The sequence below is a fragment of the Dromaius novaehollandiae genome, chromosome 1 (genome assembly GCF_036370855.1).
Source record: "Dromaius novaehollandiae isolate bDroNov1 chromosome 1, bDroNov1.hap1, whole genome shotgun sequence".
NCBI classification, from domain to species: Eukaryota; Metazoa; Chordata; class Aves; order Casuariiformes; family Dromaiidae; genus Dromaius; species Dromaius novaehollandiae.
In genome coordinates, this window is record NC_088098.1 from 9,840,085 (window position 1) to 9,852,394 (window position 12,310).

The 12,310-nt window shown below is 38.0% G+C and overlaps 1 protein-coding gene across 5 annotated transcripts in view; it reads right to left on the bottom strand.

Moving 5' to 3' along the window:
• The window catches only part of RSBN1L (round spermatid basic protein 1 like), a 56,649-nt gene that overhangs the window by 25,336 nt on the left and 19,003 nt on the right, over positions 1–12,310 (bottom strand). For 4 of the 5 annotated variants that reach the window (XM_064505203.1, XM_064505200.1, XM_064505191.1 and 1 more), the window contains one exon: positions 5,532–6,175. In XM_064505203.1, coding sequence (XP_064361273.1) covers positions 5,532–6,175 — 644 coding nt within the window. The remainder of the gene's footprint in view (positions 1–5,531; positions 6,176–12,310) is intronic. The other variant, XM_064505209.1, reaches the window with a different exon arrangement.

The following is a 12,310-nucleotide window of genomic DNA, read 5'->3' on the forward strand; positions in this document are numbered from 1 at the left end:
AGAAACAGTAGGAGTTTACACTCAGCAAGAGGACAAACAAGTTTCAGCATGTTAGAAGCATTTGCCTTAACAGTACTAAATAGTTCAGACAAAGTGATGTAAGCTGCAAGCTGGTGACAAGCGTTGATTATTTAGGTTCTTAAGTAACTAAGATTTATAGCTATCAGATAACTGATGCAGATATTGCCATCTACACAGACAGAGGCACCCAAAGATCTTAGAATGTACCTACAGTGCAGCCAGAGAGAGCATGACTTGTTGGCTACAAGCCTACCCAAACTAAGCGTATCATTTTGCCAGATTACAGAAACAGTCTGCTCCAGCCTCAGAGTTCAGAGCTAGTTTGCAGAAACAGAATTGTTTTATTAATCTAAACCTTTTAAGAATTTAGATATGAGTATTTAAATGTAGGCCCAAGCCAGGCAGGGATGAGCTCTCCAATTCCTCTCCCCCCAAAATTTAAAACCTAATTCTGATTAAACAGAATCAGTTCCAGCACAAACTTCTCTCTTCTGTGCCCACCGTAACTGTTCTCACAAGCTTCTGCCTACTTCTAGTCTCTTAATAAATGAAATAATATCACTTCTCTCCAATATAACTCTGTCTCACAGAAAAGCTGGGAGGACTGTTTTTCACATCTGTAATTGCAAAAGCTAAGTAACAACTTAAAACATGCAAACATTCAAGCTAGAGATGGGAGGACTCCAACAGTTTTGATCCCCAAACGAGAAGTTACTGTGGAACCTGTCTAATACCACAGAACTTAGTGATCTGAAAACATGCATTACCGTCAACCCTTCCTCCCCCTCAAAACCCCACCTCATCTGCCTAGAAACAGACTGTGGAAGCTTACTGAGTAGTACTGAAATAGTTAACTTAAGAAATATAAAAATGTTGATACAAAATAGTCAGCAAAACGGATTTATAAGTTAAGCCTGAAAGGTAAAGTCTCGTACTTTTTATACATATATTAAATCTTGTTAAACACATTACATTTGTCACACCGACTCCATGTGCGAGAATGAGACCTCAGAAACAACCAAAACCTCATCTACTAAAGTGAGCCTCATTTCAATGTTTCAGTTAAACAAAATTAGCAGACCAATAGCTAGTTTTCTTAAACAAATCTGAAGAAGGTTGTGATTGGCATTTGACGTGAACTGGACAAACTGACTTCCTACTTAGTCACCTGAAAATGACTCATCTCCCAAATGAGATTATGTAACGACCACTAAATATTGTATCCACAGCTCAGAGTAATGGTGAAGAGAACCATACAGAGCTTTTCCAAGCTTTTGCAAAGCTTGAAGTTCCATTGAAACACGCTGCAAGAACACACAATCCCTTGGAGGCCCACCAAGGACTCCACCAGACAATAAAATACTAACCTGCACAAAACTACTCAGTGACTACATAAATTGTTAGCTTTTTACAAAAGTAAAAAAACTGAAAAAGAGGAGTAACTGACACTAACAAGTCAGAAATTCATGCAAGGAAAAAAAATAAAATAAAAAAGATACAGACATACAGTTGAAGGTTATTAAACACAAACCCCATCGTCCTCACATTCAAAAAGGTCCTGTGTAACCCTGGAGGATGAGCACTCTGATACAGTGTCACTCTGATGACTATATTCTCATACTCTTTAGACACCTTTGATACCTTTCAACTGCAGCACATCACCTATTCATACAGAACACACAAGCAGCCAGAATAAGGTGAAAAATAATCAAGTATTAAGGAAAAATAAAATTAAAAGCAAGAGAGGCGACCAAGATACTGGCTTAAATATTCCATGAAACAGTGATACTGTGCAAAAGAAGATAAAAAGAAGTCTGGTGTAAGCCTGTACACATTATTTGTAAACACTCCCTATGTTAGCAAAAATATACGTAAGGAGCCAAGCATTTTCTGTCAGGCAACCAAATTCTGACAAGTGATAAAACACTAAGAAAGCTTACTAAAAAACCTGAGAGAAAACAAAGAGGAGGCAGACACCAGAGCTAACCCTCCAGCCAAGTAAAATACAGATTAGAAGACAGACTATGATGTTGACTCTCTTGAATGCTATAACATACAAAGTTCAGCTTCCTTCATTTACTATATTCTTTCTTTCTGCTGCTCCTCCTTCAGCTCTTCCTTCAGTTACAGAAAAATGGGAAAAGATGCTCTCTCAAAACCAATGACCACAGGACTGAGTTAACTATGGATACTGTTGTAATAACAGGCTAAGGCATCCTTTTAATAAGATACTTCCATTACAATCTGTAAACAAAAAAAAACCCCACACACAAAGTTGGTGTTTTCTTAACTATGTCTTTAAGACAGCTATTAACACACAATTATGTTTGCATATTTTTAATGATGCCTAAGATTAGACAAAGTAAAAAACACACATACAAAAATAATTTTTCTTGAAAAAACAAACAGTAATAGGCAAACATATAACTGAATTAAAATAAGAAGTTGGGACTGAAATACATGGTAACTGTGGAAAAAGAACCATATCTCATTTCTCTACAGTCTCTAATATTACAAACAAAAAGATAAATTTACTATAGTAAATATTATAGTACAGTAATGTGACCTGCTGCCAATCTGTGTAAGAGGCTGAAGAAGTCACAAAAGATTCTAAAAGCACAGCTCTAGTCCATGTTAAATTTCTTCAAATTTGTAACATAATGCTGTAATTCATACGCATGATCGGAGATACCGAACTGGACAATCCACACGTATACTCAAGTTCTACCTGTACATACTGCTCTTGAAAGAATGTGGCAATTTTTTCATCTTGAAATTAGAGGTGGACTCTTCTTCATGTAGCAAGATGTAGCCAAAGTGTCCTGCTTTTGCAAGGGCACAGATTCTGATCTCAAAGGGCTCTCCAAAGATAGGAGAGCATTACAAAAAACAATAGAAAAAAAATGAGAATATTGGCATTTGATCACTACAAAAGTTTGGAGTATTGCGGAACCAGATTCCACGAACTGCATTAGTTTCTTCACTTGAAAGAATGCAAAAAGGCATTCATCTGAAGTCCTTGCTGACAACAGCTCTCTAGAAAAATAATCAAATGTTAGTGTTTAGGACAGAGAATAGAGACATTTATTAAAACTCCAGAGGACACTGACAGTACTTATACATATAACACGTTATTTAACCAATGTACTCACCTGTAGGAGGTAATTATATGGCCTCAAAAGGCTTTACGCCAGATAAGACCACAGTTTCTGGTTTACAAGATATCTTTGTAACTGAGAACAGCCAACTTCAGATGTTAGGAGCAAAGCAAAAGTACAAGACCTCTTAAAATAAATCATATCAGGAAATTAACTCTGTTGATTCATAAACCAGGAAAACATCTAACCAATTTTTCCTCCTATAAGTGAGCTGTGATGCTAGCAGAGACCCATCCTGAATTTATCACTTCAGGCAAAGAGAAAGAATGCCATTTTTTCATTACAGGAATCAGAATCACAGGTTCGTTCCATCTAGAAGGGGCCTTAGGAGGCCATCGAGTGCAAACTCCTGCTTCTGCTGAATTCAGGCCAAGTTGCTCAGGGCTTTTTCTCACTTGGCTGCTGAAAGTATCCAATGACGGAAATTCTACAACGTCTCTGGGAAACCCGTTCCAGCGCTTTAATCAAAGTTTTCTTTATCTCCAGGCAGAACCCTCCCTCTCTGTTTCAATTTACAACCCACTGTTCCTTGCTCTCCTGCCATGTACCTCAGTAACCTTTCTCATCGAGATCAGAAGGCTGCTATCAGGTCCTCCTGAAGCCTTCTCTCCTTCGTGGTAAACAAGCCCAGTTCCCTCAACCTCTCCTTGCAGGTCATGTGCTCCAACTCCCAGACCAGATTTGGCAGCCCTCCACTATATCTACTCAAGTTTATCAACAACTTTCCTGTACTGGGAAAGGCTAAAACTGGATGCAGTATCCTAGATGTTGTCCAGCAAGGAATAAGTAAAGGAAAATAATCACTTCCCCATCTACTGACTACAGTCCTGTTGAAGCAGTCCAGTATGCTATTAGCCTTCATCTGCCATGTACTGTTCACCAGGCACTAAAAAAGTTCTAAGTCCATGTCTTAAAGTGGTCTGACTAATCCACTGCATTTCTAATGCATATTATCTAGGTAACAAAAATGGGATTGAAGACCATACCTACATGGAAATTCTTATACAAAATGACTGAAGACAGAACAGCTCAGGGCTGCTACCCATAACATATTCTGCAAGTTTCATTATTAAGGTAATGATTCAGTTTACATACTGGAAAGTGTTAGCGCATAGAGTAATTTCATAGAATAACCATATTCTGTGGCAGAACACGATGTTTTGTAAACTAGCACCCTAAATGTTCCCTTGCAGCAACATCTTAGTTCTGCACATCCTTACAGCTAATATATACTTAAGATTTGTCAGTACATGCAATAATGGTTTGCATGCAAATATTTATGTAGCTAAAGAAACACTGTCACCTGATGTAGTTTAACTTGCATTTGAACACTTCATAATCATCTAAAAAAGTGACGACTAAAATAGTTCTTAAAGGCTTTCCATAATACTTCTTAAAGGCTTTCCATACACCACTTAAAAGTCACAAGTAAGGATGTGTTTCTACTCAAGTTAAACATGTAATCATGATCTAAAGTTGACAGAGTGAAAAACAGGAATGAGTTTCTTCATAAACATTTTCAGGATCGCTGTATGGGTTTTTATGCAACACCTTCATCACCATGGTGGTAATCTAAGAGTTTCCTCCTAATCATATAGGACCTGAAATATAAATACTTTATACGCAACAGCAATGTATCTTTTACAGCAAGTTAATAAATACTAGTGATAATACTTAAACAGTAGTTTTGTTAGAAATTATACAGCCATCTCCCTTTTTTTTTTTGGGGGGGGGGGGAGAGAGAGGAGGGAGGAAGAGGGAAATCAACTCAAAAGCTGCCTACCATTTTGCTACATATTTTAACAGCTTTCAAGAGAATACAGCTAATTGGGAGCAAATAGGAAGGGGAGAAGATCACACTAGTAGTAAAGTTAACCACCATTATGCTCTGTAAAAACAACTTTAGAAGCTCTGAAATACAAATGGAACTACAATTAACCATGCCTTACATAGGTTTTTGTGCATAACATTATACTGACGTTTTTAAAGTTTTTAGTTTTATGAAAAGTTCATATAGATAAATTGCAGTTTAGACACCCAGATATCTGCAACTAAATAATTTTCATGCTCCAAAACTCATGGTTAAGTTTCAGCTACAGGAAACAAATCCACAAAAACCTGCATACACATGCATGCACACATTTCCCCTCCCCCATAAAAAGCAACTTTACATCTCAGTCTAAACAGGCTCCTTATCTTTAATATTGCAGAACTAACTTAAATTCCCTTGCTTCTAGTCTTCTGCTTTATCCACACAGCACAGCTAATAGTAACTGTATTCTTAAAAAAAAAAAATTACAGTTTTTTGAAACCATTATATAACATTATAAAGTAAAATGTATAACCTCTTACCTGAGCATGAAAATTTGACATAGTTGTTGTCTCTATATCTTTCTTTCCCAAAATCTCCATTTTCACTGGTGAATTGGGAAAATTAAATGAAAAGTAGTCTAAAAAGTCAGGTAAATAAGTAGCTGCCCCATGAACAATACCCATTACATAGTAAGCTGCACAGTTTTCATTTTCACTAAAAACCAGACCCACAAACTCTTCTGCAAATCTCTCCATCTCCACAGGAGATAAGTGGGAGAGTTCATTACTGTAGGCATGGATAACTGATGCACCTCCATTAGGCTGGTGCTCAATATGAATCAGCTGTTTGAACTCCAATGTGTCCAACCTTTTGAGTTTATTTTGAACCCGTGGCTCCTTTAACGAGACAAATGGAAACTCACTGTTCTCTGGTATCTTGGACTCATAGTCCTTCTTGGGATCCATATTTTTCCCATTGAAATCCTTAAGATGATCATCTATGATGCCTTTAGCTTCCTGATCCTCAACATCAGAAACCAGTCCTGAGCAGATGGTCTGAATGGATTTGCTGTACATTTTTGGACGCTTCCTTTTCTCATTCTCTTTATGTTTCTTTTTCTTTTTCTTCTTAACTTTTTTAATCTGTAGTTCTTCTGCATTGGTTTTTGGTTTCTCCTTCCCACCTGTTGAGAGGAAAAAGGTCTCTTAAGCACTTTTATATAAAAGTGTACACACATACGCGCACACGCATTTAGAGATCAGGATTCAAAGCTACGAATCTCTCATCAAGGCACACAGAGAGACCAATACTGAGTGTCACGTAACATGCGAGTATCTTACCAGAAAGAAGTGGAGACACCTGCCACAGTCACACTGTATGACTGACGTAAATAAAGGTTCAGGAAAAGAAACACTCACAGAAAACAATTCTTCCAAGAATGCTTTCATGATCAGTCACTATCCTAGCCATACCATTTAACTGGTCATCAGAAATTACATCACCAGAAAGTTCAGACACATTAGATGACTGCTGTCAACGAACATTACCAAACAAGGCATTTACAAATGGTCAATGAGTATCATCCATTAGCAAACTATTCACAAGTGCTGCTGCAAAAGCCTACTTTGCCAGATGGATTTATGTGGTCAATCTTCCAGAACCAAATAAATTTTGCAGAAATAATGTGGACATATCTAAAAACTGACCACAGACTTCCTTTAAAATAAAAATAATAATAATAAATCCTTGCAATAATAGAAGGAGAAGAAGCTAGCATAAAAACTACGTAACATGCAAGCTGAACTGAAAAACTGTAAAGGCCTAAAGCTAAGAGTGTGCATTTGGGAGATAATGTGGTCGAGTGATTTCGAAGGTTAGAAGCCCCCCCTTTCTTTTAAGGTGTTTTTCATACAGCACTCTTTCAAAGGTCATAAATGGGACAGCCGGAAAGCTTCCATCACTAGACTTTCCTAAAGTCTAGCTGTTGATACAAACTCATTTCTTGATCTGATAATTCAAATTACTAGACATGTCAGAGCACAAAATTACATTCACAGCAAAGGATTCAAGATTAGCAGGTTCACAGACAAAAGCTTAGAAAAGTCTTGCAATGAAATGCACAATTTTAAAGTACTCAAATTCACAGAAGTTCAGTAACATACTAATTTCCATGCCAGCATCTACTACTATGCTGCAGCAGACTGACTTCAACTTGCTATTCTTAGTCCAAGTAATCCACAATACAGCCACCTTCCCCTCCCTCCCTCCCCCCCCCCCCCCCCCCCAAAAAAAAAAATCACCTCTCAACTGCTGGGGCACAGAATCACAGATCCTGCTGATAATTAAGAGGTTTGGGTATGGAACATGCATAGATATCGGCAAGGAGAACAAGCAATTAAGGCACTCGCCTCTGTGAACCTCTTGAGGTTTGTCACAGCCGCTACACACCTCCGGGATTTCCAACAGGGAGACAGATGAGCTAATTTTCTTTCTAGCTTCTCTTTTCTCATCTTTTAGAGAAAAGAAGTACCCTGAGAGCCAAAACAAAGCCCAAACAAGAAAATGGGCTCTGGGATTTCTTAACCTAATCCGCACATGTAAGAGGTACAAAGACTCCCTTGCTTCTGTATCAGATTTAACATAGCATACTTTATGAGCACAATTTCAGTTTTAGCTAACCAAGGGCAACTGCCAAAAGGCACAATATCCTCATGAAAACCTGCCCTGCCATTAGATTATGTTTAATGAAAAAAAAAAAAAAAAAAAAAAAAAAAAGTGGGCCTCAGCAACATTACTGCCTCATCTGGTACATACAGTACCCAATACTTCTTCACTGTGGTCTTCCTTCTGCCACATTTTTAAATCAAGTGGGCACAGAAAGACCAGAAAGAGCAGCAACACATGTCCAAGCAGTTACCTCATCCTTACAGGACTCACAAACATAATTTATTGAGGGTGCCAGGGTACCTCATTTTTCCCTGAGTGAAAACCTGCAGCCAAAACATCATCACCTGACAAAACAATCAGCTGCTGTTCGTGTTCCCTGGCATCCTAATGGGAGTCACTATGGTGCCAATTCCAGTCAGAGGGAAATAAAAACAAAGAAATAATTAGGACAGTGGGCAGTTCCATAGCATATCCTTTAAAATCCCAGCCCAAACCTTAAATACAGACTACAGAATGGAGAACAGTTCTGTTTTCCTCCCGACTGCAAGAATACACAACTAGAGAGCATCCAAGAGCCTGCAAGCATTTCAAATTCCTAAAAGTGTTTTAATTTACCATTTGAAAAATTATTTCACTCTAAACATGAAAAATCTTCACTATACTGAATGATAACAAAGATGTCAAAAGTTTTCAAATATTGTGTTAGCCTGAATATAGAGAATATGGAACTCGGCCACTGAAAGCTGTACCAAGGCCGGGGGGAATTACCTGTCAAGCTACCTCCTGTGTTCTCAAATGGAGCGCGGCTCTTCCTAGGGACCAGTCACTCTCACATCTGGGACATAATGCATGGCAGGAAAGGGTGGGAAATTTATATTCGCTGGGGTACAGTCAGCAGTATTATGACTGGCAACCAAATACAACAGTTTCTGAAATTCAAGTAAGAAGCCATTTGCTGTGTGCTTTCTCGTACTTAAAAGATGTCTATTAACTATTAAACTACACTACATTACTACTACCTGAAATGTAAAGTACTTCCAGATTCACACACTTGTTGTATGCATCTGGGCAAAACTAGCTCAAAAATTGCCAACTTCTGTATTTACAGTACAAGAAGAGAAAAGAAAGATCATCTGTCCTGTTCCCTGCTTTTCTTACTCAGTGAAACTTATCAGAAGATACAGTCAATCTAGTGCATTTGACTCCTCCTGTAAGGTGTTTAAAAAAAAAAAACAAAACCAAAAAACAATAAGCATATCTCACAGACACAGCAGTGCAGGAAAAAAACTTTAAGTCTGCAAAATCAAACATCAGTAAACAGCACCCAAATGAGCAAACCCTGCCACGGTCTCAAAAGCAGTAGTGCTTCTAAAGGAAAAAAGCGCAACATGAGTGATTAAAATCAGATACAGTAAACCTAATCAGTATCTTGGCAAGTTATCGAATTAGGTTAAGTTTACATAAACACACTCAAAGAGATTACACTCACACCAGTTGTAAAAACAAAATTTTACTTAACTTGGTATAAACCTACATAACTACTCCAAATCTTTTTATAGAAGGATTAAACCAACAACTTTGAGTTGAGAACATTTATCATTCTTTATTTGTTTTTTCAGCATTTCCATGAGGCCTTCAGAAGGGGGGAGGTGGGAGGCAAGCAGGACATAAATTAAAAATGTTACTAGTCTCCAATATAGTCCACCTTCCAGTCTGGAAGGGATATTTTCTGTTCAGCTTTAGACGCAACTACTTTAATATATATGACATCATATTATTAGTAAAACTGAAAAATACTAACAACGATACTCCTTAGGTCCTAGGTTAATATACATCTTACAAGAAAAAAAGAGCAACACTGAAAACTTGATGACAGACGGAACAAGCCTTAGAACACAGAAACTGAAGAAGAAAGAGGACTCCAAAGCCAAATTTTTCAAAACACATTAATGCAGTTGATTAAAGTTGGTTAAAAAAAAGCCAACAGAAGAGTAGAATGTTTTTAGAGAATTAATTTTAAGCACAAACTGAAAGACAACATTATTTCAAACACTGATTAGTTGCCTTGAGCCTTTCTCAAATTCACACAGGCTTAAGCTACAAAACACACAAGACTGATAAATGTTTTCAAGAACTCCATTTTCCTACCGACAGTAAATCATGTAGTTAAGAATTTCTGTGGAGAGAATTTGTCAGCCAGATACTTTGGGCACCATATTTCATAGAGAAAAAAATTGTATTACAAAGTTAAATTGAGTATCGCAGGACTGGAGAATGTCAAATTCACAGTTATTTGTTCAGCCTTCAGATGCTGATATATGACACAGCTGAGCATCTATGAGCTCATTGCTATGGACGGGTACAGTCCAACTCCCCACTCTCCTCCTCTCTGCCTCTGCTCCTGGTACACAGTCCGACCCCATCCCCTGCACTGACTGACACTCACGGTAAACTGCACGGTAAACTGACTCAGTTTAATGGCTCAGCAGAAAACTATTCACTTTTTTGCTGCTAGATTAGTGAACAGAACTGGTTCACTACATTGTCAGACAGTAACTAGAGCACAGAAAACAGTGATAGCATGCAATGAGAAGGGGGGCAGCTGAATCGCCCCTTTTCAGTGGGGGTAAGCCACTATATCTGCTTACCTAAACGGTCCACCACACCCCTAATCTGTCCATCCTGAGCAATGAGTAAGGCGAGAAGAGGGAGTAAGGGGGACACCCTCCCCAAAATACACACACACACACCACTATTGTAACCCATACACAAGATAGGACCAACTCCCTACCAAACCTAAATTTAAGGTTTCCTAACCCAAAAGCTTGAACTTCTTAAATTAACAATGATACAAACTTCTCAGTTTGCTTTTTTTTAAAAAGTGCATTTAAGTACATTTAACTTTAATATCACAGATCAGACTACAAATTCTTCCTTCTGTCCTTTACTACAGTACCACCCACACGCTCACAGTATACTGCCTGTTCCTAATAGTGCTTTGACGTCAGCATATGCCCAACTTCAGAGTATTTGTTCCCAATTATTTTAGCATACAGCCAAAGTTTTTCTGAAGAATACAAACAAGAAATGGAAAACTGATTTCTAAGAGTAGTATCTCTCGGCAAAACTTGAATAGAATTTCACAGAACAAAGGAGGGACTTTTCCAGCCTAAGGCTTCTGCTCTGCTGAATTTCAAAGATCTGCTTCAAAGCAGGTGTTTAAATCTGCTCAGAAATTGCAAAGACTTCAATAGCAGAAGGAACGAATTTCCTGAAATACTGGGATTGCTATCAGCAATGCCCAGTGAAGTACTTGCATCTTATTCTGCTTTCGCATTAGTTGTAGAAAGAAGAATGGAAAAATTCTCAGTCACTCCTCTGCTGCATATATCACAACGCTTTATCTAAAGCGAGACGTGCTGCTTCTTCCAAAACCAATAATGCTTCCTCAACTCTTAGCTAATGGACACTTCACAGCAGACAACACAGAATTTAGTAAAAACATTAGAAAGCAGTCCAAAAGGCTAAATGAAGATCCAAACACTGTAATGCTGAGATATCCAAACTAACTTTGCTTAAGGCAAAATTTGGCAGTAGCAGGGCAGTGCCTGATGTACACTAACTTATTTCACCTCTGGAATAGTTACTACTGAGACAATCACTCACAATCCTAAACCTTCAATATAGGTGTTTGAGGTAGTCTACAACCAGCAGTCAGACATTTTGAAGTGCAGGGCATCTTCTGTCTCCATGTGCTCTGAGATGCATTTAGAGCACAGCTACCGAAGCACAGTTAAACAAAACAAAAAAACTATCCACTGCATGATTCAGAAACAGGAGACTTAAGTAAGAATCTTTGCTTGCATTAAAACAGCGTTTTAATTCAAGTGAGACAGCGTTTTAATTCAAGTGAGACAGCAAACTCCTCCAGGACTCCAAGAACATGCAACCACCAAAGGGGGGGGGGGGGGGGGGGAGATACTCAGCACCAACAGATCTTTACAGAACTTTTCCCTTGTTCTGGTGTCAAAAAGTACACTGAGCTCACACTTCACTAGGGTGAAAAAGACAAAAAAAAAACAGCAAAATTGTTATTTTGCTCCTGCTCCTATTTGGCTAGAAATACCTACACGAGGATGGAGTTATAAACCCTGCACTGTATTTACCAAAAAAAAAAAAAAAAAAAAAAAGAGAGAGAGAGAAGAATGGAAAATGAGAAAAATGAGAAAAAATGGAAACTTGTTTCATCCAATTCATGCATACATATATTCAACAATAAAAGGTCTCCCTCTAAATAATTTTGAGCCACCTTCTATGCAAGTGAGGCCTAATGTGCACCACAAATACAGTACAATTAAAATCTCTGCAACTCGTGCATCTTTTGCCATTACATACACCTACATGGTAGAGAGAACCTTCAGGGAAACTCAGTAAATTGATTTTCTGCAGTGCCGCAATACCCCTGTCACGCACAGCACAGGACTTGTATCTAGTATTGATATTAAAAACTCCTGGAATTTTATGTAAATAATCCAGTGTTTTAGCATTATTAGATGATACATATTTAATTTAAAATTATGACAGACACGCTGAATTTGTTAACTACAGACAGATTCCTTTCAAATTTGCCTTTTTGTAAGAAGTCACTCTA